General features: G+C 42.0%; 1 protein-coding gene across 2 annotated transcripts; it reads left to right on the forward strand.

The window, feature by feature from the left end:
• Positions 1-502: 502 nt before the first annotated feature.
• Positions 503-24724, forward strand: OGT (O-linked N-acetylglucosamine (GlcNAc) transferase). Of its 2 annotated transcripts, none has more exons than XM_048514832.1 (22): positions 503-785; positions 6910-7090; positions 8101-8344; positions 9016-9084; positions 12021-12137; positions 13377-13456; positions 13818-14013; positions 14470-14610; positions 14740-14840; positions 15049-15202; positions 15289-15390; positions 15566-15745; positions 15858-16016; positions 16776-16865; positions 17981-18106; positions 18783-18953; positions 19057-19173; positions 19665-19832; positions 20145-20297; positions 20404-20656; positions 20936-21059; positions 22883-24724. In XM_048514832.1, the coding sequence occupies exons 1-22, from the start codon at positions 749-751 to the stop codon at positions 23055-23057; spliced, it is 3138 nt and encodes a 1045-aa protein (XP_048370789.1). In that variant the 5' UTR covers positions 503-748; the 3' UTR covers positions 23058-24724. The 2 variants fall into 2 exon arrangements, with proteins under 2 accessions (XP_048370789.1, XP_048370791.1); XM_048514834.1 differs by having other exon boundaries at positions 504-785; positions 6940-7090.
• The last annotated feature ends 952 nt before the right edge of the window (positions 24725-25676 follow it).

Here is a 25676-nt window from a genome sequence, read left to right on the forward strand (position 1 = left end):
CTCACTTTTGGGGTTTTCTTATCGCAGAGGGGTGGCGCTTAAAGTTCCTTCCAGAGCCTAACAATTGTTACGCTGAGAGCTGTTTTAATATTTTGTTTTCCCATTGCCTCTTAGCTCATTCCGCACAGCATATTTATAACGAGTACCAATCGTTATAATTCGTTTAAATGGAAAACGAATTCATTTATATCGATTGCAACTCGTTATTAAATCTGCTGTGCGGAATCCACCTGACTCAGGCCTCTGAAGAGGTTTCGCAACTTCCTCAGTAGACGGGTAGAAATTCAACCGGGGGAAGGGCTTCCCTTGGGCCCTGCCGCAGTCGAATTCCCGCCCTTTTCTTTCCCATCGGCTTCCGCGTATCTGCCCCGCGGTGACCCCCCCCCGATGTAGCTCGGAGTGCGCATGTGCGCTGCGCTAATGTGTCGCAGAACCGATTTGGCGGAAGAACTCCAGGACAGCCAATCTTGTTGCGTCATTCTTGTCCGGAAAGGACTCTTGGTAGAGCCAGTGCAAAAATAACGAAACAATTGTATAAGGCAAATCCGACAGGCAAACCTTGGTGTGCTTCCGCGGCGGCTTTCTTATAGTCCGGCCGTCATTCATCTCCATCTCAGGGACTAGTTCGTGTGCAGAAAGAAGATCCGGCCGCACTCCGCCCAGCCTCACCGTTCTCACCGCAGCCGCCATTTCAGGAGGTGCCGCCTGACGGCTGAGAGAACCCGAGGGGCGCTGGCAAGGTGGAACTATGGCGGCCTCTGTGGGAAACGTAGCCGACAGCACAGGTACCGGCCGGCCCGCTTCCGCTCTCCTCACTCCCTGCCGCCAGATCTTCACCTTGGCTCACCCACCTGGCTTGGCTGGATGTTGTGTCTGTCAGGGATTGTGGAAAATGCCGGGATGGGAAAGGGTGTGTGTGTGGGGCGGGAGGCTCGAGGGGATAGCGGACGGTAGGCCGGCTACTCCTTATTTCCCTTCGGGTCGGACGACAAAAGGTCCCGAGGGGAATAGCTGTTCCCTCGAGGCTGGAGAAGCCGTTTTCAGCGTTGTAGCTCAGCACCATTGATGTGTCTGTTCAGTGTTTGAAAGCACTTCCTGCACACACTCCCGTTGTGCCTCTTCCTGCAAGTCAAGGGTGTGTCTCTAGGTAGGCTAGCATCGTTATCCCTGTCCTGTAGCCAGAGAGGAACGTAAAAGCTTGTTTTTCCCCCCAACGGGTTTTCTCTCCACGCCACATCTGGAGAAACGTTGCGTGTATCATATGAATGGGGGGGGGGGAGGCACACCTGCACCGAGGAGGCCTGGCCCCATATTAAGGCCCAGACGGTTGTCGGTTCCTTTCTTTCCGATACTAGAGCCCTCTGGGAGGTCTGGCTGCACGACGCCCGAGCCCGCAAAGGGTCTTAGGGGGAGACGAATTAGAACTGACCGCGTGGAGAAATGTGTCGCTTAGAAGCATTTAAACGGGGTGGGTATGAGATTAACCTTGCTGACAATGGTACGGTGGGACTTCTGAATCAAAGATTATTGCGAGCTTCAAGGTGGAGATGAAGATATCCGAAAGAAGATGGGGATTCATTACGCAGGCAGGGTGGGGGTAGATCTGGGTTGGTAGCTGGGAAAGATCTTTTAAATCCGTGAGGCCTTTCAGATGTGAGTCACGTTGCCATGTAGGTCCTATTCTTAAACTAATTCTCGAATGTTCTCCAAGGGATACATTCATTTGCATTTCTGAGGCATAAGGGGACAGGCTACACCAGGCTTCCTCTGCTCTGTTTTCATGTTAATTTAATCTTAATCCAAGCTGTTATTTGTTTGTTTATTTTGCATTTATATCTCACATTTCTACCCCGCCAATCTCCCAAAGGGACTTGAGGCGTCTTATGTATGAACATATAGTAAAACAATACAATAATATAAAAGCAGTATAAAAGATACAAACATTAAGACATATAAACATTAAAATTAGTGTAACGTTGCTTTTTGTAATCGGTTCTGAGAATCACGGAACTCTTTGGTAATGTTTGCAGTAAATTATTTAGGATTTCTATACCTCTTTCAAGACCTCTCTGGCTTTGTGCATTGTGTCTTGGAAAAGATTAGAATAAATTTGCAGTTGAAGCGTTTCACGCACACCCTTGTCTCCAAATGGACAGGCATGGCAGCTGCCTGGGAGGAAGGGGTGGAGTCTGGTTCCCTTGAGGCAGGGCTTGATCTACTTCAGTGTAGTCTGTGACCAACAGATAAACGGGTGCAATTGTTCTTAGAGGATGACTTGGTGTTAAGTAATATTTGGCCATGAGGCTTTTTCAAAATGTGGTTATCTTAGGTTGTAGTTGCTTTCTCAATATGGCTCCTAATCTGAATTCACCAACTGCTTTTTGCTTTGGTTGAATCAAGGTGCTTTGGTTGAGGATTATTGGTTTATCACAGATTATCCTGTGCTCTGTGCCCCAGAATGGCACCGGGATGGTGCCCTTAATTTACTGCCAGCCACCAGATATGTTAGTGTCATCAAAAATCCCCCAAAGTCCTCCAACCTGCAAGCAAAAATTCAGGACTTGGGGGGAAAGACACTCAAGATTATATACTGTATAATTATATTTTATTTAATTGTATTAAAACATATATATCCCTCTTTTTCTTAAGGTGCAGCCTGCAATAGGTTACACAGATGTTACGTATGCTTGTGATGAACTCTTGTGGCTGATGATCATCAGCCAGCTCTGCAATGTTTGGCTGAATACTGGTTTGCTGTGTGTCACTTTTTAAAGACACTAGGGAAGAAATCTAGATTTTTAGAGGACAAGGTGAACAAATATCTTCCTTTTGCTGACAGAAGCTACAGCAAATATGAAGAAAGGGGCTATCTAAAATGCCCCTTTGTTTCCTGAAGTTCTGAATTCCTTCCAAGAACAATGGATCACTTCCTTCGGTGAGGTGGGGTGGAGAGTATAGTGGCTAAGAATCACTGCACTAGATGATCTTAGACAGAACCAAATTTAGTAAAAATATTTTTAAAGAATAATTCATTATACTTAGAGATTATAAAGGTAGTTAGGTCAGGTTTCCACAATTGTTTTGAACCTGTGGTCATCTTTGGGATTCTGAGACATGGTCATGGGCACAACTACAAAATGGCTGCTAGGAGAGGTGGAGTCAACCACGAAATTAATGAAGTCTAGTAGTAACTCCTTGAACTTTCAGACAGAAGCTGGATTCCTTATAAAATAAATATATTTAAAATTATTTTCTTGCACACACGCAGCTTTCGTTCAGTCATGCAATGACAATTTTTGTGTTATGGTGGCAGCTGCTGCCAAAGCAACTTTTTAAAAATCTTCCTAGTCAATCAGATCTCCATGGGACAGTTAGAAGCCCAGTTAGATAGAGCACCACCAGGTCCCACTCACTTTCAGAAACACTTGCTTGACACCAGGTGTTGGTGGATCCTGTGGAGCCAACGAGCACCTCTTGGGGACCCCTGAAATAAGATACAGGGTATGGTTTCTGTAAATGGAATAAATCTTCAGTTGCGAAAGTAACAGTGGTTGGTGTTTCTAATGGGCAGGGGTGTTTAATATCCTTTTTGTGCTTTGGAAATTACACCTGTTGGGAAATAAGTGTTTATTGTTGGGAATGACTGCTTATGTCCCTTTAAAATATTCAAGCATGTACTGTTGCAGGAATAATGTATCCCTTTCTCAGAAACATGCAGATTTTTAGAATGGTTTCCAGAGACTTCCCCAGTATATTCACAAATATACGTGGTGATTGGTGCATACTGGATGATCAAAAGTTGACTCCAGTTCGTAAGATGCTGTGTTAATTTTGTGCACTCTGAATATTTCAAAAGTTTTTCCAGTAGTCAAAAGCAGTTGAATTGAAATATTTGATCAAGTGAAAAAATTCTACAAAGTACACTTATTGTAGTGTAAATCTATATAGGTGTGTGGTATATGTGTACAGTTCTTACTGTTAATCGCATTAAAAATAATTACACCTTTGAAGCTGCCTAGTTTGAGCAGTATTGCATGTGTTCAATATGTTAATTTTATGAAACAATTAACTTCTAGAAATGTGAAAATTTCCACCCTGTGTTTAGCAGATTCTTTCCAATACAAGTGTTGTTGCTTTTTAAAAAAGATATTGTGCCATTGAACTTGAGCTAGACTACTTTAAAAATAAACTTAAGAACAGCAGATGTCAACTTAAACTACTGAGCTTGTTTGTTAATTTTTCAGCATCTGGTTGAAGGGAAAATTCAACAAAAGTAGATGTGTGCACAATTGCTGCTAGTGTGAACTGCTGAGTCTTCCTTCCCTGCTTATATTTTCCCTTTCTACTTATATTTGAGAAGCCCCCTGCTATGGCGGTTTTCAAACTTTTGATTCCAGCTGTTACTAAGTGGGTTTCTTTGTAGAAATTGTAGAGCTATTGTTTCTATAATTATTTGTCTTAAACTTTTACATGAGTTTGACCTTTAACTCCAAGAGGACTTTACAAAAATCCTCTCGCCAGTGGGGCAGTTCCCTCTATATCAGTGATAGCGAACCTTTTCGAGACTGAGTGCCCAAATTGCAACCCAAAACCCACTTATTTATCGCAAAGTGCCAACATTTAGTTTAGAAAAAATGGTTGGCTCTGAGGCGTGCGTTACTCGGGAGTAAGTTTGGTGGAAGTCGGTGGCTTTGCTTTGAAGCAACCATGCAACTCTTCCAATGGGTGTATCATGATTCGGGAAGGTTTACTCAGAATCAAGCCCCATTGCCAGCAACCGAGCTTACTTCCAGGTAGGATCGTGCTTTAGTTCTTTGCATGAAAATCAGTGGGGTTTTACAGCGCTTAACAGGGTTACCTACACTGTTTCCCCAAAACTAGGTCTTAGGTTTAATGCTAATAATTGAGCCCAGCAGCCCAGGCCAGCCTAGACGTTGGGGAGGGGGGTGACTCTGTTTGCACGTGCCCACAGAGAGGGCTCTGAGTGCCACCTCTGGCACCCGTGCCATAGGTTCGCCACCACTGCTCTTTATGGTTCTTCTTTAATAACAGAGATTGCTAGTGGGTGGGAGATTCATGTCTCTTATCACTGAGGGGGTGAGGGGGTCTTTATTCTGTTTGGGGAAACACATTTGCTCCTCAATTGGGAGGTGAATGATAATGTCCTAAATTCTCGACCAATCTGCTTGTCTCACTGGATCAATGGTGAGTGCCTCTGAGCTGAACCTCTGATTCCTTCCATTAATCCTTGTGATCTAAGTCCTGGCCTTAGTGTCCTCTTTGACATTCATTTCCCCCAAGATTTGCAGCTCAGGAAAAAAGAACAAAGTTATCTACATTCAACATCATCTTTGGGCTTCTTTCATTCTCCTTGTTCCAGGCAAGGTACTTCTGCTTACTTTCTCTCTGCTCTTTTCTCCTTTTTCATTCACATGTCGTGTGAGAGAAATCCTTCCTGCCTCTCTTGTGAGATGTGGATGGAAGTGGTGTATTTGTAGGGTACTGTGCATGGATGAGGTCCATTGCCCTGGCTGCATTGAGGGGAGCTAGTAATGAGAAAGGGAGAATGAATTGATAATAGAAATGGGAGGAGGGATTTGTCTTGTTTGCCTTGAGTGATGTATTAGCTGTGCTATGTCAAGAACATTGAACAAAATGAAATTGCCAAGCCTCTTTTCCCAATCATTTGGCTTGTACAGAGGACTTCCAAAGGAGAGATCAGTGGTGATCACAAATGATTATTGGCTACCTGAAAATTCATTTTTGGTAAGGTTGGTCCTAAGAGAGGGTTAGGTGTGTTAATCTGTTACTGCCACAGAGTCTTGTTACCTTATGGATGAACAAATTAGTAAATTCATTTGTCGTTAAGGTGCAACAATATTTTGTTATTGTTATAAGCTCTGGTGAGGGTACCACTCCTGAAGAGTCCCCTGATGCCTGTGAGAATTCAGTTTGGATAGTCCTTCCCTCTGCTTCCCTGTGAAGAGAAGAAACCCATTCCAGGAGATCATGTCATCAGCTCCAAAAATGGCGACCAAAGGCCTACTATTTTGCCCCCCCCCCCCCCCCGATACTTGAACCACCTTTCACACAGGTGCTATATTGCAGGTTATTTTATTCATCATTGCCCAGTATTAGTGCTAACAGCTGTTTTAAGATAATTATTTTTATTTATGTGTATATACTGGTTGCTTGCCCTCAAAAAGTTTTGAGTTTTGTTATCTCCCATTCCAGAAGAAGTTCTCAAAATCAGTTGTATTAGGAAGGGTTTTGGCTGATCAGTCTGTATAGCTGAATAGCAGGTGGTGGATGTGCAGGAAAAACAGTATTTATTACTTTATTTGAAAAGCCTGAATAAGGTTTTATTGTCCAGTTAGTATAGTAGATAGTCATTGCTAGGTTTGTATCTTTATTTCTTTGCATGAAATCATGTTTTGTTATGTTACTTCACCTAATTTCAGAGAAACTAAATGCCTTGCAGAAGGATTTTTCTCCCCTTCAATTGTAAAACAGGCCAGGGTTGTAACTGTGTTGAGATCTGTTATGAATAGGCATCTGTTAAGGTGATTACTTTGGCAGTTCCTCAGATAGATTTTTGGTGGTAGTGTTCAGGCATCTCATTATTCATTGAATGTTAAAGTGTCTTGTTTGCTTAGAAGTTGGGGAAATGGGTCACAAGAAATGCAGAAGTAATATTAACAGACAAATGTTTGAAGCCTGTCAAAGCTATACTTCCTGTTGAAGTCAGTAGGTGTCAATTACAGATGTTCATAGTTACTGTTTTATTCTCCCTCTCCCCTGATTTTATCAAGCATTTCATCTTTTAATTTGTACACCGTAATTTGTCAGTTTTTGTTCCCATTTTCTAACTTTTTGTTTTCCCCCCTGAATGTTTTGGTGACTCTTCAGAACCAACGAAACGTATGCTTTCCTTCCAAGGGCTTGCGGAGTTGGCTCACCGAGAGTATCAAGCAGGAGACTTTGAAGCTGCTGAGCGACACTGCATGCAGCTTTGGCGACAAGAGCCCGACAACACTGGTGTGCTTTTGTTGCTTTCATCCATTCACTTTCAGTGTCGCAGGCTGGACAGGTAGGAGGTTGGGGCCTTCTTGTCTTCTACACATTCTTCTGTCTTGGAAAAGAGATTGACAAAATGTCTCAACTCTGTGCAGCATTGCTAGCTTTATGACTCAGGCTGATTTCTCAGAGACTGATTGTAGGCAGAAGAACATTATATTGAAATGAAAATCCTAATTACAGCTTTGCTGTTATGGTCCTCGCATAGGGCCTTTAGTGGAAAGTGGCTGTCATTGTGCAACTATCATAAAATACTTTAAAGTGTGTGCTTTCAAAAAGGTCTGCTGGAATTCAATTGCAAAAGGAGGCAGGCAAAAGCATTTTTCATTTGGGAGTGTTGACTTGCGTTTTTTAAAAAGTGCATTGAAAGAAATTAAATGGATGGAGAATTGCATATTTTTTCATATATTCTAGCACTTTATTTGATGTATATACTACAGTGCAGCTTATTTTAAATGCTTTACATAGCAAGAACTCAAGAATACTCTTACATTACTTCCATATTTAGAGTGTTAAATGTGGAAGTAGTTAAAGGTATGGTTTGTGTTGTAATTTTATTACCTGGTATTGCAGGATTTGTATGGTAGAATCTCATATGAAGGTGAATCTTTACTTTTTAGATGGAAGGACAGCGAAATGTAAAATTTTATATTTCACTGTCCTTCCATCCAAAATGTAGAAAGTGAAATGGAAGTTTAAACTTAAACAGTAGGGTCTAAAAGGCATTTGATCTAACTGTACGCAGTTGTAAGTCAGGTTGTAGTGCACAAAGATTAAGTTATCACCTTGCCTTAGTTTGAGTTGCTTGCATCAAGCTAGGAATAGTGATCTACACTGAAGAAACCCTATGTGTGTATTATCTCATTCTTGCTTCAACCAGCATACTATAATAGTTGCATTATTTATTCATTGATATCTATTATCCATGTGATTTTGACTTGTATCCTTATAAATTCTGGTTATGATAATTTCAGTAGTCAAATAAACCATCTGATTAAAAAAACAGCCTTTCATTATTTTTAGGTCTGCTCACTTCAGTACTTTGGCAATCAAGCAGAATCCGCTTCTGGCAGAAGCCTACTCCAATCTGGGAAATGTGTACAAGGAACGTGGGCAACTGCAGGAGGCTATTGAGCACTATCGACATGCCCTGCGCCTCAAGCCGGATTTTATTGATGGATACATTAATCTGGCAGCTGCTTTGGTAGCTGCAGGTGATATGGAAGGGGCAGTGCAGGCATATGTCTCTGCCCTGCAGTACAATCCTGTAAGTTGTATACAGTAATACCACAATTTTATCTGAAATGTAAATAACTTTAAACTTTATAGTTTCCTAAAATCATTATGATTATGATGAAATGGTTGTGAAAATCACTTTTTCATTGCGTGCTCGGCAGTAGTGAGAATGTTTTAGACTTCCCATTAGTGCAAGTTAAACTTTGGGTCTGCCTGTGGCTCTGTGCTATTATTTATTTGATTAGGGATTGTATGTTCATAAAGGTATTGGATCAGCTGGCCATTTAAAACAATTCACACCTTCGAACCTAGGAAATGTTTGGCTACCGCCTCTCTTTACCCCATGCTACTGTTAATGTCTGCTTTCCTTCTGGTTACTGTCAGCTGTGCAAGGGTAGGAATAGCACTGGTCAAGCAGCCATATTAACAAACAAGGCAAGCCTATGGCGCTTCCCCTTGGACTGTATGCCAGGCTGCTGTATGTTGATGCTACGAATGGTTGTAGTGCAACTATATACTAAGATATTTGCTAATTTCCTGTGACTTTCTGCAGTCCTGGAAGTTTATTGAAGCTTCTGATTTTTAAAGTAGAAGAGTGGTTTTCTGGATACTTGAATGTCTGAGAGAGCCACACCATTAGTATAGTTTCTTTGAACTGTTCCTTGACTCTGTTGTGAATGACCCAGTGAATTTGCATTTCAGGACTTGTACTGTGTTCGTAGTGACCTGGGGAACCTGCTCAAAGCCCTGGGTCGCTTGGAAGAAGCCAAGGTAGGTGTTCTATAGAATGAATTTTAAACATCAGTCCTTTGAAAACTTGAACGTTTGCATCAAGTCATCAGTTCGCTATTGATCTGCAAGAGTTTCAAGAAATGGCTGAAAGCTGAAGGCCCTGAATTGCCCCATAGTAGTTGCAGGGCAAGTTATGGCATGCCCGCGTTAACACTTGATTTAAACAAGAAATTGAATTTTGAGCCTTGCTGCAGAATATAGACTATCCAATATTGTGAAATGACTGGCAGGGGATCCACCATTCACTGATCTGGATATAACATTCCTTCCAAACTGAGGCTTGCCTGCTGATGCCAAGCCTGTGACTTAGTCCGTGATTTCCGTGAGAAGCAGGTGCTAGTGAACACTGCTCTTCTAAAGTCCTTTGTGGCTTGTAAGTGGAGAAGAATCTTATAAAATATTATCCTGTGATATGGCATTGAAAAATCTTATTCTTTAACCTTTCCCCCTATCTTTATAATGGAAGAAAGGCTAGTAAACATTTATAGTTAAGTTCCTTAAACAACTTGCTCCTATTTTGCCAAAACATTCAGAGTCGCCAAGCTGGTTTGTTTGGAAAATGAACTGAACAAAGAAAAACTTGCTAAAGTGAGTGGAAAGGTGGCTTCTAGCAGTCTGTATTCCAACCAAGAATTTGAACGTCAGGAGGGGTTTTAAAACTCTTGGCACACTTAAAATTTGCATTGCAAAAAAGAGAACCTAAAATTGTCTTGTTACAAGCCACCTTACGCGTCCGCGCAGCAGGGGTGAGGAGTATGAAGGGACCAGAAGGACCTGCCGAGTCCTTCACTTCAAGCCCCACGCGCATGCTACCGAGTGGAGTGTATGAACAGTGTAGCTGTCTGACTGGCTGCTGAACCAGTGGGGGAGGAACACTTCTGTTCAGGTCAATCTGTTACAACGTATTGGACATTTACATTCACAGCATAAAATCTTTGGATACTTTGGGTGGTTAGCTGCTCCAGGGCAGCATGATTCCTAATTGGCAAAATTGCAGCTGGAGAGATTCTGAAAGAATTCTGTAAACTGACAATGGTAGCATTGAAAAGTCTTTTTGAACAGACATATGATGTTCAGCCTACCAGGTGGACAGCTAACATGAATTGCACTTCACTGCAGCTTTTAGTGTGACTGGTATAGGCCAAGACACTGCGCCTGCCATAGGTTGCTGACTTCTTTATTTCAGAGCTCTGGAGACACCTAGTTTGAAAGTGTTATTACGTTTGCGAGAATTCCACTAAACATGGAGCGAAAATATATCTTGAATAAACTGCAATGTATTTCTTTGGTTATCGGTGCATTTGCAAGACCAAACCAGCAAAATCTTTGAAGCTGAAAGTGAAATGTTAATTTTTCTTTGGAAGTTTCAGAGCCTTTCTTCCAGTGTCCTGCATTTGCAGTTGCCCTGATTAACCCTTTCCCTTCTGCATGTCTCCCATGTTACAGACAAACTGCCCTCAACCCTATGTGTTAGACATATCCAAAGATTTTCAATTGCTTTGTTGAACTTTTTACTAATGATCTTGTTTTATTTTCTCTCTTGTTTTTGGTTTTTCACCATTGATATTGTATTTAGAAGGTTTCAGATGGGTGAAACCTCCTATTCCATGCGTAAGGTGCCTCGCTGAAGGGAGCTCGAGGCCTGGATCTAGGGCAGACACACTCCTCCTCCTCCTCTTCCAGCAAGGAACGCACCGCAAAGTCACATGAGAAATATGGTAACGGGTTTGTAACTGCCACAGCAAAACCATTTGCCTCCATGCCTGAATCTTCTGTCTTGTGGCTTCAGAAACAGCTTAAGTATTTTATGTACAAGCAAGTAATGTTAGAGAATATTTTATAGTCCTAGCCACAATTCTTTCAAAGAATAACGTTAAAGTTAATTTAAGATGTAAAAAAAAATTGGAGATACTTTTTAGTTAAAGCTTCTAACTCTTCCTGGTTGTTCATTTTTTTCCTTTTTCTTCTTTGTTTGGATTGCAGCGTTCTGCTCTTCTGATGACGCGCTGTGATCCTGCAGTAGCGCAAAGGCTGCGCAGCGGAATTGCGCATTGCGTGCGATTGAGCCCTTTGTGAATGGCTGACTAGTTGATTCGTCTCTAACTGGATGGCTCCTGAGCACCATGCTGTATGCTTTTGGATTGAATTGGACTGTAAAGTGTTTAGACTTCATACACAAATTTAACACTCAAGTTTCTACATGGGCCTGTGTGGTAGATTAATCAATCTGGTTGGCTGTTCGTGGTCTCCAAGGGCATTCAACAAAGCGCAGCAGTTTGCAGCGAGGGCGCAGCGGCGTGCTGTTAGGGTGCGCTAGCGACTTCTTGCGCTTGCATTACAGGGACCTGAACCTTTGTGCAACCCTGTCATTTGAGGTTTTGGAGGCTGCAGTAAGTAGATAGGTCAGGGTTTTGGAAAATGGTAAGTTCAGAGTAGGAAATTAAGTGTAAAAATTCAACCTCTAGTGGCTTAAATCATAGGCCTTCCTTTTCAATATGTAGTTGGCAAAGAACTTCAGCTTTTTGTATTTTTTTAGAAAATGTGAATGGGGGTTGTATTAGGAGCACCTTGCTAGCTAAATTGCTGCTTAAATATGTGAGATCCTAGCTTCATTATTGAAGTATGTTGTGGATTCAGTAGGAAAGGTACTTCTAAAGAAGGAAGTGAGGTCATAGAGTGTTTCTGTGTAATGGTCAGCATAACTGAGAATGGTGGATTTGCACTTGGGTTTTGGTTTGCGCTGGCGCAGGATCAACCAGCTGTTCACAGCGCATTAGTTTTGGCGCATGCTAGCCTATACTGCAGGATCACTTTTGGCTGGTTCGAGAAGGAATATTAACTGCAATTTTTCTCTCACTTTTCTTTTGTGCAAATATTCCCTTTCCCTGTATCTACCCATCGTTAACCCTTCCAAGGCCTGTTATTTGAAGGCAATTGAGACTCAACCAAATTTTGCAGTAGCATGGAGCAATCTTGGCTGTGTGTTCAATGCACAAGGAGAAATCTGGCTTGCCATTCATCACTTTGAAAAGGTAATTGTACATCTACCAAAAATGCGCCACATCTGTGCCCACGGCTTCCTCATTAATAATGGATACATGATGGCATATCTGCATATTGGGCGGTTAATGAGTACATGAATAGACTTGTGGACCTAAATCAAGCAGTCTGTAATGAACAAAAAAAATTACCTGGAGAACAGAAATGGAAATCTGGTTGTGGTGGGTTTTCCAGGCTGTGTGGCCATGGTCTGGTGGATTTTGTTCCTAATGTTTCCCCTGCATCTGTGGCTGGCATCTTCAGAGGTGTATCACAGAAGGAAGTCTGTTACACACTGTCCAGTAACACAGTAACAGACTTCCCCCTGTGACGCACCTCTGAAGATGCCACAGCCACAGATGCAGGCGAAACGTTAGGAACAAGATCCACCAGACCACGGCCATACAGGCCGGAAAACCCACCACAACCAGTTGAATCGGGCCATGAAAGCCTTCGACAATACACAGGAATGGAAATCGTTGTTTGGTCCCATAGAAAATTTCCACTGATGGAAGGATTTCCACCAGTAACTAATGACTTCCTTGCAGCAGCCCAGAAGACTGCTTCTGGGGTTGGGGGTCTCTAGGAACAGTGTGAGGGGGGAAATCACAAGTTTGCAGGGGGTGCGGAAAGAGACATTTGAAGTGTGCTTTCTTTAGGGGCCAATCTTTGCTGACTTCCTTATCCCTGAACATAAGTTTCTCCTTTGTTCTGATGTGATGAATATGTTCTATTTTGCTATCTGTGATGTTTTTTGTGCACAGTAAGGAGAAAGAAAAAGGCTGCACCATGAGACAAATAAGACCAAAATAGGTAAAAATATATTGTATTACTCAGTTACAATTCCCTACACATTGCATCAAGAAGCCTTCTTCAGGAGAATCTGTTAGTTGCAGTAGCAACTGATCTTATACTCTGCTGATCTTAGTTAGTTGCAGTAGCAACTGATCTTATACTACCACTGTGACGCATTCCCCTGAAGAAACCTTTTGGGCGAAATGCCTATAGAATTGTAACTGAGTTACGTTTTTATCCACTTTACACCATCAGTCTTGGTCTTATTCTTTATTTATTCTTATTCTTTATTCCGACATAGCCAAACTCAGGTAATGTTCCCTGCATTGCAAGCAGAAGACAGATTGTCTTTAAGTTTGCCATATTCAGCTAAATATTAGGTTAATTATGTATGGTAGTAAGGTGAATAAGATGTGGTTTTTTTCCAATATCTTAAGGCGGTGACTCTTGACCCAAATTTCTTGGATGCTTACATTAATCTGGGGAATGTTTTGAAAGAGGCACGTATATTTGATAGGTAAGTGGGTAAAATGCTTTTCTTCTCAGTGCAATAATTGGCTGCCTGTCCACATTGACTAGGAGTGTTGATACATGGGTTCCTCACTTGCCTTATTTGTAAATGTGCTGGATGTGATTTTGAATAAATAAATTCTCCTTCTAGAATGTGAAAAACTTGTTTTTTTAAATCAGTTTTGTTATGCATAGTTTTTGTGTAGTTCTGTTTTTTGGTTACATTGGATAGGAAACCTTAAACACTTATTGCTTTTCAGTGGACTTCACTATCAGTTATGTAGCTTTACTCCCCAGTTATATTTATAGTACGTGTTATCCTGATATGTAGTGAACATTAACATCAGCAACAATCCATCTTTTTGCAGAGCTGTAGCTGCTTATCTACGGGCCCTGAGTCTGAGTCCAAACCATGCAGTTGTGCATGGCAACCTGGCCTGTGTCTATTATGAGCAGGGCTTGATTGACTTGGCAATTGATACCTACAAGCGTGCTATTGAGTTGCAGCCACACTTCCCTGATGCTTACTGCAACCTGGCCAATGCGCTCAAAGAGAAAGGCAGTGTAAGGATCCACCTCTTCTTGTTTACTGTACTTCTTCAGCTTGGGTGTGAAAGAATTCACATTGGAAGTAATCAAATCTGTTTTTTTGGTAGTTGGGAATGCAGTGCTTTAAACCCTTGTGGTGGAGTCTGCTACCTTAATCAGGGCTGTCTCCATTTAGTTTTCTCCATTGATCATGGAATGTTGTTGTCCTATTTGCTCCAATAGCTTGTTTAAAGTAGCTTGTTACCCTATTTGGTGGGGAAGCGTTCCTCCCAATTCTTGCCCTTTATAGCACAACAACTTGGAGTTCTACCTTCTCTTATTATTCTGTCTCTCTCTCCCTCTTGTACCCCATTTAAATAATTTTCCAGAAAGGGAAGGGAGTTCATTTATTCCCCTAGAGAGGAGTTTGGGTAAGACTTTGGCTGTGTCATTTCTTACTGATATTAGCTTAATATGTACTTTGTATTAAAGGTCGCGGAGGCGGAGGAATGTTACAACACAGCTCTTCGTCTGTGCCCTACTCACGCAGATTCTCTTAATAATCTGGCAAACATTAAACGGGAGCAAGGAAATATTGAGGAAGCGGTTCGGCTGTATCGTAAAGCACTTGAGGTATGTTCATGCGCTGTAGTCAGTCAAAGCTGGATATGCGTACTTATGATGAGTTGCTTTAATGGGACAGTTGGCAAACTGTAGTGAGCTGCCTGCTTGGGAGGACTAAGAGCAACTTGTTTCCTGCAGGTGTTTCCTGAATTTGCAGCTGCCCATTCCAATCTTGCAAGCGTTTTGCAGCAACAGGGGAAGCTGCAGGAGGCACTAATGCATTACAAGGAGGCTATTAGGTAAGGTTTTGAAAGCTGCTATTGAAAATGATCATGTCAGCTTGTAGAATTCATGTGTTTGCTTGGTGTACTAGTCTTTTCAGTCCTATTGGAATATTCTTTATTCCAGTGTGTGATTGTGTTTGGGTTTTTTTTATCACAAACAATGTGTGATTGTGTGGGGTTTTTTTTTTACACTTCTTTCCTCCTTCTTATCTCCATAATATAGAATCAGTCCCACATTTGCTGATGCTTATTCCAACATGGGGAACACATTAAAGGAGATGCAGGATGTTCAGGGAGCTTTACAGTGTTACACACGGGCCATTCAGATAAATCCTGCCTTTGCTGATGCCCACAGCAATCTGGCTTCCATTCATAAGGTACATTCAAGCTTGTTGTTCAAATTAGACTTGGTGGGTCAGGTATTAACCAGGCTGTCATTGCTGAATTGTTCCTTCCTTCCTAGGATTCGGGAAACATACCAGAGGCCATTGCTTCATACCGAACTGCCCTGAAGCTGAAACCTGACTTCCCTGATGCGTATTGCAATTTGGCACATTGTTTGCAGGTGAGTTGCCCGGGGCTTGGGGCAGGGGCGGAGTTACCTAATAATGACAATTCCTAAGACAATGGCATGCAGTGGAGAGAGGCTGCAAGAAGCAGTGCTGATATCTTCACAAGCCTGTTTCTGGTGCTGCTGCTTCAGGGGTACTGATTTCATTGTGTGATGTTTGCTTTTTCAGATAGTTTGTGATTGGACTGATTATGACGAAAGGATGAAGAAGCTGGTCAGCATAGTTGCTGATCAGCTGGAGAAGAACAGGCTTCCTTCTGTCCATCCTCATCACAGCATGCTATATCCGTTGTCTCACGGCTTCCGGAAGGCTATTGCTGAGAGACATGGAAACCTGTGCTTGGACAAGGTATGAATGCCATGGAGAGATTTTGCAGTTCTGTTCAGACAACTAGTTGTTCGCTTTGTTTTTGAGAAAACCATTGCCTTGATAATTCAGTAAGCTGTTGCTATTTTGGCAGATTAATGTCCTTCACAAGCCACCATATGAGCATCCCAAGGACTTGAAGGCTAGTGAAGGCCGATTGCGTGTTGGCTATGTAAGCTCTGACTTTGGGAATCATCCCACTTCGCACCTCATGCAATCAATCCCAGGCATGCACAACCCTGACAAATTTGAGGTAAGAGTTTCTGTGCTGCAAGCTAATGTGGCAACTGACAGGTGCTACTTGGTGAATCCATCAAGAACTGTGTGGTTTTGTGCTGCAAAAAACCTGTAAAGATTCAAGTAATTCACAAATACTGGTTTTACCCAAGGTCTGCACACCAAGTAAATTATGGGGCATTTTAATTCATGCAAGAAGTGGGTAACAAAGATACTGAATGAGGCTCAGTTTTTGTGAGAACAAAGCCAAGTGACTTAATGAAAACAGTATGTTCTCTCAAATTGTTTGTTATTAAGAGATGCTGGCCGCTGTGTTTAGCCTTGATAAAAGATCCACTAGGCAGCTGAATGAACCTATCCCTGGGAAAACAGCGGATAGTCTTCCATATTAGAGGACAGGTATTGATTAGGGGGTATTAGTAATTCTTGTTATGGAAAAATATCTTATAGGAAAGACCTGTAATTAGTATTGATGAGATTGCTACAGTGTAATAGGAGACTCATGAGATATATAGCAACATATACCATTAAAAATATGGATAGGGGGTGCTGAGGCATGTCAGCCCTCTTTAACCATTAAGTGCCTGTTCAAATTTCATTTCTTTCTGATGTTGCCATGTGGGATCACTCCTTTTGAGGGGTATTTTAGCCCTTATAACTGCCCTTAAGGATTATGGGAGTAATCTCCCCAGTAACTGGCTTGTTATAGATGCATGAGGAATAACTGTTTACCCCTTGAAATCATTCTGGTCATCTGAGCACTGTTCTTTCTTAGGTATTCTGCTATGCCCTCAGCCCTGATGATGGCACAAACTTCCGGGTAAAGGTGATGGCTGAAGCAAATCATTTTATTGATCTATCCCAGGTAAGAGCTCTAGTTCTATAAGTCCTCTGTGTATTTTTCTAGAGAGGTGGTGTTTGTGGGACAGTGTTGCTTAAATGGTTTCAGCATCTTGAAACAGAGGATCTATTTTTTCCTCTTACCAAATTGGAACTTTGTAGGAAATCAGTCCCCAGCTAAAGGATTTTGGGTAGCAGGGATGTAAAATATCCTAACTTGAGCCCCCGGAGAACTGTTGTCACTTGTGTAACTCTAAGCTAGATGGTCTGGCTCTGTGTAAGATCCCTTCATGTGTTCATGAACCTGAACTGTGTACAAGACACTTTTTCAGAGTTCACAGGAAAGGCCAGTATTCTTGGCGCCAAAAATATAGCTCAACTGCCTCTGAAGGCCTAGTGAATTGAGATGTTAACCATAAAAGGCAGTGCTTAGAAACGCTGTCCATGCTTTAAACTGGAGGCTACTTATCAAATCTGATCTCTAGTCCATGAAAGGTTCTGTCTTAAGAGAGCTGCTAGTCCCGTGGTGGCGAACCTTTGGCACTCCAGATGTTATGGACTACAATTCCCATCAGCCCCTGCCAGAATGGCCAATTGGCCATGCTGGCAGGGGCTGATGGGAATCGTAGTCCATAACATCTGGAGTGCCAAAGGTTCGCCACCACTGTGCTAGTCACACCCCATTTTTGAAGGCAAATGTATCTCAGATGCTTCAGTGCCTTCTCCCAAAGATGACATGAAACAAATACAGTTAGAGATCTTTGAGAGACTGACAAAAAATAAATTATGGAAAGAAAAAATGGAAGATATTATGAAACTATGGACAGTGTATGAAAAATGGATGGAAGAAGCCAGATTTAACTATGGAATAAGAGAATAAGAAGAATGAATCTCCTGCTGCTTGCATGAAATAACCAATAGAAAAGGGGGAGGGGGGAGAAAATGAAAAAATGTATAGATGAAATGAAGATATTGATTGTAACAAATGTATAAATATTCTATACAATAATTTTTTTTTTAAAAAAGATGACATGAGTAGAGAACTCCTCTAGAGTTTGATTGTGGCAGCTTTTAATTAAGTAGCTAGCAGAGAGAACCTGGGGTATGCCCTTACAGTATTTTCTAATTCTTGTGCGCTAGGTTCCATGCAATGGAAAGGCAGCTGACCGCATCCACCAGGATGGCGTACACATTCTCATCAACATGAATGGCTACACCAAAGGAGCTCGCAATGAACTTTTTGCCCTCAGACCAGCTCCAATACAGGTAAGGAAGAGGAAGTGATTCAAATACCTGCCACAGGACCCATTGGTGAATCACATCTTTGATGTGGTCTTTGTTCTTCAAAGTGAACATGCCCTGTGGGTCATACAATGGTGTGACATGCCTTTTCCACTGACTGAGGGGACCCGCACACCCTCTTATGATTTGAGGAATCATAAGTTTATTTTAAATTTTATTTTAAATTTTAAATTATTTTAAATTTTCCTCAATTACAGGCTGTTTTTTTAGCATAGCAGATTTAAAGGCTTTTGTGTTCATTGCCACCTGTATGTTATTTGCAGAGAATAATACTGTTTGAGATGTATTGGGAGAGGTAGTCAATACAGGCACTATGTTCCCAGACCATAAAGGCTTTGAAGGTTAATATCAAAACTTCGAACCTGATCCAGTTCTGATGGGGCTGTCCACGGCGTCTCTGAAAGGACCCATGCTGCTGCATTCTGGATCAGCTGGAGTTTCTGGAGCACTTTTCAAGGGAAGCCCTGCATAGAGCAAATTACAGTAGTCTAGTGTGGAGGTGACCATATGAGATTAGGGAGAGACAGCAGGACACCAGTTGCCTAACCTGGCAAAGATGGAAAAATGCCAGTTTGGTCACACGTTGCATGTGAGACAAAGATCTTGAATATTAACCCAAACATCTTTGCTTGATTTCCAGGCTATGTGGTTGGGCTATCCTGGGACTAGTGGTGCATTATTCATGGATTACATAATCACAGACAAAGAAACCTCCCCTGCTGAAGTGGCTGAGCAGTATTCTGAAAAACTGGCTTATATGCCAAATACATTCTTCATTGGAGATCATGCCAACATGTTCCCACACCTAAAGGTATGGGGTGTGTTTTTGTGTGTGGCCAGATCAGACAGTAAATGACCTACTTCGTCTTGCTTTTTAAAGTTCTAGAATTCTTAAACATGTCTTTCTCCTTCAGAAAAAAGCAGTTATTGACTTCAAATCCAATGGGCATATTTATGATAACAGAATTGTTTTAAATGGCATTGATCTGAAGGCCTTTCTTGACAGTCTTCCTGATGTAAAAATAGTGAAGGTAAGAATCGTTTAGATACATAGTGCTGAGTAAACAAAGTGTAGTTCAAATATATGTGCACACAGATGCCTTGTCCTCCAGGGTGGGGGCTGCAAATGAAAGTGGGAATCTGGAGGGTGGAAATTACCAATAGGTAGTGGGTGAATTGGAGGATAATATGGAATATGAGGTGATAAATGAGGGTGCTTGCACATACCAGATTTTGTGAACACTGAAGTGTTTCAAACAGAGTGATAAGGTCTTTGAGGGGTGGGTAGAGGGATGTTCTTGGGAATGTATTCTGTTCTTTATTTTACTTTCTAATGTGCTTGTTTGTAGCCATGCTGAGACACTTATCAATGAATGAAGTGGTGTAGAAATGTTATAATAAAAAAACTTAACTGGGTCTTGCAGGAAAAACCTTCTTCATGTTTGGCAGTAATGCCTATAACTTTCTGCAGGTTTGTAAATAACTTAATTTGGAGGGATGCACTTCATGTCTTTGTTTCTAGATGAAATGTCCTGATGGTGGGGACAGTGTCGACAACAGCGCTGGACTCAGCATGCCTGTCATTCCTATGAATACAATTGCAGAGGCAGTAATTGACATGATAAATCGTGGACAGATTCAGATAACCATCAATGGATTCAACATTAGCAATGGGCTTGCAACTACCCAGGTGAGAAGAGTGGGCACAAAGGTGAAGGGGTTGTTAAATCATCCTTGTGCATAAAATGATCTAGAATCCATTGTCTGAGTTATTCAAAACATAGAGCTGTGTTTTTGAGGGACTTTGGGACTAGCAGTTTTATAATGCTGTGATTTGAGTTTCATTGTTTAAAAAAATCCTTAAACAAGGGAAGAGAGAGGCAGTGGTAGAGTGCTCAGACAAACTGCAAAACTAGAAAGTGAGTTAAACATGCTCTTGTAATCAGAGGCCACATTTTAGGTTCTGACAGATTTTATATCTTAGATTTCTTACTTTCTTCAGATCAACAACAAAGCAGCAACTGGTGAGGAGGTTCCAAGAACCATCATTGTTACCACTCGCTCCCAGTATGGATTGCCTGAAGATTCTGTTGTGTATTGCAACTTTAATCAGCTTTATAAAATTGACCCTTCCACTCTTCAGATGTGGGCCAATGTGAGTAACTTTCATCCCTTTGGCTTGGGAAATGCAGGGCTATCCAAGAGTAGTTAATACACTTGCTGGGTGATCTATATGTTCACTTTTTGACTCTTGATTACAGATTTTGAAGCGTGTCCCAAACAGTGTATTGTGGCTGCTGCGTTTTCCAGCTGTAGGAGAACCAAATATTCAACAGTATGCACAGAACATGGGCCTTCCACAAAATCGTATCATCTTCTCTCCAGTTGCCCCCAAAGAGGAACATGTGCGGAGGGGCCAACTTGCTGATGTCTGTCTAGATACACCTCTTTGTAATGGCCACACTACAGGGATGGATGTTCTCTGGGCTGGGACCCCTATGGTTACCATGCCAGGTAAGGTCTAGGGCTAAAGTGCTGCTGCTGGCAAAAGTCATACATTTGGCTATGTTGTACTTAGATATGTTAGTGGTTCCAAAGTAAGGGGTTGTGGATGTGTTGCCAGGTGATTCCATAGATTGGTGGTGAAACCGGTAGCAGAAGGGAGATGGACATGAATATAATTTGGGGTGGTATGCCTTGCTAATATGGCCCTTCTCCTAACTCCTGCCTTTTGTTGGAGAAATGAGATAATATACTTACAAATAAACACTTCACTATTACTTCTGCTTCCAGGAGAGACTCTTGCATCACGTGTTGCAGCCTCCCAGCTTACTTGCCTTGGCTGCCCTGAACTAATTGCGAAGAGTAGACAGGAATATGAAGATGTTGCCGTTAAGCTGGGGACAGATCTAGAATAGTAAGTAAATGCATCTCCGAGGGATCGAGTTGGTATGCCTTATATGCCCTATATATCAGTGGTGTAGCGCCCATTGGGTGGCACAACACCCTTGGCGGAGCACTGGTGGAGGCGTGGCCGGGGCATTGAGGGGGCGTGGTATGGCATTCCGGGGTGGGCGAAGCAGGGGTTCAGGTGGCTCATGCGCCCCAGGCATGGTTTCCCCTTGCTCTGCTCCTGCGATATATTCCATGGGTTTCCCTAAGCATATGCATGCGATCTCTATCAAATATTTATTCTCTGTTTGAATCCTGGGCCTTATATATGTCTTCTCTTTTGAGTAGTAGATGCTCAAAACATTGTTTAGAAAATGAGATCTCCTTAGTGAGTTGAAGTATGAGACTCACTGAAGTATGGCACATATTCGAGTAGAAGATACTATATAAGCCTCGTTGGATTTATTGGTGTTCCAATGAGCTCTTTTTACTGCTTCATCCAAGCATGTTAAATCAGTCTCAGGTTGTAGATCAAGCTTCTCACTGAAAAGCACTATTAGTTCTGCATGAAGAGGTAAATAGTCGCTGTCCATTGCTTTACTCACTCTAAATTTTGAGCAATGAGGTGAAAGGTTTGGGGAGGCCAAACAAAAATCAATAGCACTACCTCCATTCTCACTTTTCCACACATTTTTCCCCCACACATAAGTCTTTATTGGCATCAAAAGTACAATCCAGTGTAATAATTAAAAGGAGTCACAGTTGTTTAACATTAACAAAAGCAATACAAAACAGAAGAAGCAACATTATAAAAATGTGTATGTTATAATTTGACCGTACCTAAAATTGACATTTGTTCCTTACAAGGTGAACTGGCTACCTTTCACAAAGACCTGCAGAAGGGCTGTTTAATAAGAAGGATGTTAGAGCTTCAACAGAATAGTCAGTTCTCAGTGCTAGAAAAGGGTTTAAGAACTTGACCCGAATCTCAGCATAGAATGAGCAGAAAAATAAAATATGTTGTATTGTTTCAATTGTTGCTGAATCATTCTGCAGACTCTTTCTGCAATCTTCCAGAGAGTAGGGCAGATGGCATAGCATTAAAGCGAGTGAAAGCATAAGCTCTACGCTGCCTTGGATAATGTGAGAGAATGATATTCGGCTATATGGCCTGGTGTGCTTGGGATTCTCACACTCAATGGGGAGCATGTCTTAGAAGCAACACAAATAAGGTTTTGAGCCTCTGTTTCCAAAATCTGTGTTTTATGTTTCTATAAGCTTAAGAAGCAGAACAAGAATGAAAGGATTCAAGAGCTAGGCCAATGGAAATTATCTTCTCAATTGTGACTAGCTGGCTAGATAAATGTGATTCAGTAAGCATCTGATAGATTAAACTTGAGGAGTCAGTTATAGTGTTCCCGCAGCCAGTATCTAAACGCTCTAAGCCACGCTAAGGTCTCCATCTTGTACTGGTCAGTTTCAGCAAAAGGGGACCATTCTCACTTAAATTCTCACAAATCTCCTAGACCACTGAAGCCATTCAGAATATTAAATCCAAATTGAAGGATGGCATGAAAAAAGATCTTGCCCCTGGCATTTATTTTAGGATCTTTGGAAATCCTGTCAACCATTAGAAAATGCAGAGTGTCAGCATCAGCCCCATAATAAAGATAGTAAAATTTACTAAGTGCAACTTTCTGTACATGCGTTCATATTACCTGTTAGCAAACTAAACATTTCAGAAAATTCTGCTGAGATAAGGGTGTCCTAAACTCAATTGTCCTCCTACAAAAGGGTTATTCTGGATTAGTGAATGCAGTAATTGTCTAAGCACCTGTTTTCCTGCAGCCTGAAGAAAATACGTGGCAAGGTTTGGAAGCAGCGAATATCCAGTGCTCTGTTCAACACAAAGCAGTACACAGTGGAATTGGAGCGGCTTTATCTTCAGATGTGGGAGCACTTGGCAGCTGGCAACAAACCAGACCACATCATCAAGTCCATAGAGAGTGGTGAATCAGCTTAAAGGACTTTAGGCCTGAAGAAGACCCTTCAGGAAATGTCTCTGATTCCTGAGAAATGTCTCCTGATCCCTGAGCAAAGGCAGTGGAGAGCTAAGGACTCCATATCTGCTTAATCTGCTTGCTACTCTTAACAGATGTGATCTATGGTAGTAATCAAAGAGCACAGCCGGACTCGTCTCCTGCATGACAGGGGAGATGAGGAATTTTGCATCCTGTGAGAAGTTTGCAGTTGAGCTGTGTGACCTTGCTAGGTGCCTGCAGGGAAAGGTGTGAAATTCCCAGGCAATTGTGATTTCATGGGTTCAGTTTTCCTGTGAATTAGATTTTTCTCTTTCTGCATTGATTTGGAATTGGAGCATTTTAATATTTGGTTTTCAGGTATTCCTGTTGGTATGTATGTGGGATTTCCCTGGCAAGATTTCCGGCTAGTGTGTGTTTTCCTTCCCAGAGATATTTTTCTGAGCTTTACTGAAAGGGGGGGGTGGGGTGGTCTGCTGGTGAAGCTTTTTTATAGGTTTTATAAACCACTTAAGCATTATCAGCTTTATTACTGTTTGATTTCTCTTTTGATGACTTTTCTGTGCCATCTTGAATTGGGTGAGGATTTTTAAAGCTTCATCTGTGTAAATTAAATTCAAGATGGCATCTTTTCTCTGCACAAAAAGTAAATTCAGTTTAATGCTTTTTCTCCTGCCCCCACTTCTCCCCCCCCCCCCAACACACATGGAGGGAACACAACTTGGTGCCAAATGCATATTCTTCATGAATGATAACAGCTGCAGAGGTGCAGGCCTAGCCACTGTAGCAGATACTTCATAAAAATAAATGCGTTTGTCCAGTTTTGGCCCATCAGACATGTTTCACTGTTCCTCCTTTACAAAACAATGATGTATTTGGCCATTGGCCTCTTGACGTGGTCCTTTTTAACTCTTCAGCACAAATGCAATCCCAGGTAAGTATGGATTTTCTTTGCAGGGTTTGCTTCCAGTTGAAACTGCTTTTACGATGGTATCTCTTGGCAGAACTCCAGGAACTTTTTTGGTTTGGTGATTTGAGAGTGCAAGACGTTTGATTTACATATTGAATGAACAAGAAGGAATCGCTGTAAATCTCTTCACCTGCTTTGACTACAGGTTCTAAATAAAGCAGTGTCACTGGTCATGCTTTACACGGGTACTTGGAATTAGATACTAGACAGCAGTCCCCTGCAAATGCTGGCCCAACACACCCTTCATTAGATTCAGGTATTTTACCCTGAGATAGGCTTGACTGGAGTGCCAGTGGTCATTGTTTTAGTAGCAGTTAAATTGAGCGAGACACTTGAGGCCCTGTGCTCAATTTCTTCTCTGCAGCAGCAACATGTTACTTACCAAGGCACTTCAATAGTTACGGCAGGTGGGGAATCCTAACTCTGGCCCCTTATTGAGAGGACTCTCTAGGAGTCCATGCTGCTGCTTGGGTATTCATACACCTGGATTAAATTTGGAGTAGACATTAATGTAGAAACTGTGTGTCCTCAGCAAATTAACCACTGTGTGTAGTTTTAAGATGAGAGTGAAGAAGGGAATTTCCCCCCTTTGAGAGTGCAGCTGTTTTACTTCTGCTTGCTCACTGTATCAGCTCTTGTTTCCAGATAACTGTATGACAAATACAAATGAAAATCACTGGCTTCTGCTGTGTTGTCGTCATTGGGGTGGTGGGTGTCTGAAGGCTACTTTTCTTGGTAATGATGCTAATTCAAAACAGAAACCTACTGGGTTAACACTCAATCAGAATAGTACGGCGGAAATCTATGGGGGCCCAAGGACAGAAAGGTTCCTGTGCGCATGTTAACCCTTTTCAGAATGTGCTGTAGCTGCCATCAAATGTCAGGGTGTGTGTCATGAAATGGCAGCCATTGGCTTCACCTGAGGACCAGACTAGTGTGATACTGACGGTGTACTAGTAACTACCCAGCCCACAAATAGTCATTAAGATGGTTGTGTAATTATGTGAATCTGCTGAAGTAAATTGGGAGTTTATCTGCTGAAGTAAATTATTGGCATGTACTACTCTTTGAAACAAGTGTCTTAGAAGGAGGAATCTAATTGAAGGCAGAAGTTAAAAGTCCATATTCCTAACGGCTTCTCATGCAAGAGAGAGATGGTATTTTCAATGTGGTAAACGGTGGGAGCCTTTCCCTGGTGGGGATGGGGAAGCCCCCCCCCCCCCCCCCCGCTTCTCTCCCTCTGGCTCTCAGTATTTCATTTTTGACCGCTTCCTATTTGCGATCGTTGCCAAACCCAGCTGGAATCCTCTCTGGGACCAATTAAAGGGAAGATGTTGAAAGGCGAGCAAGTCTACACTACATACAGCCCCTCCTTTCCGCTACGCCACGACAAAAGCTCTTAATTAAATTCATGGGATGAAATTCTGCACGAGGCCCCTGCGTTGCATGGGGCTGCTCCCAAGGCTTTGTCCCGCAAGGAAAAGTGAAAGCCCGTTTCTAGCTTAAGAGTTGTAAATATTCGAGTCCTGCCTCAAGGCTTGGGGGCCAGGGCAGTCATAGTTCGCAAACCTATGGAAACACGCGGGGTCCTGTTCAACCATTTGCTCGTGCAGACAGCCCGCTTTAAGGAAAA

This window comes from Sphaerodactylus townsendi, linkage group LG13, assembly GCF_021028975.2.
Source record: "Sphaerodactylus townsendi isolate TG3544 linkage group LG13, MPM_Stown_v2.3, whole genome shotgun sequence".
Classification (NCBI taxonomy): Eukaryota; Metazoa; Chordata; class Lepidosauria; order Squamata; family Sphaerodactylidae; genus Sphaerodactylus; species Sphaerodactylus townsendi.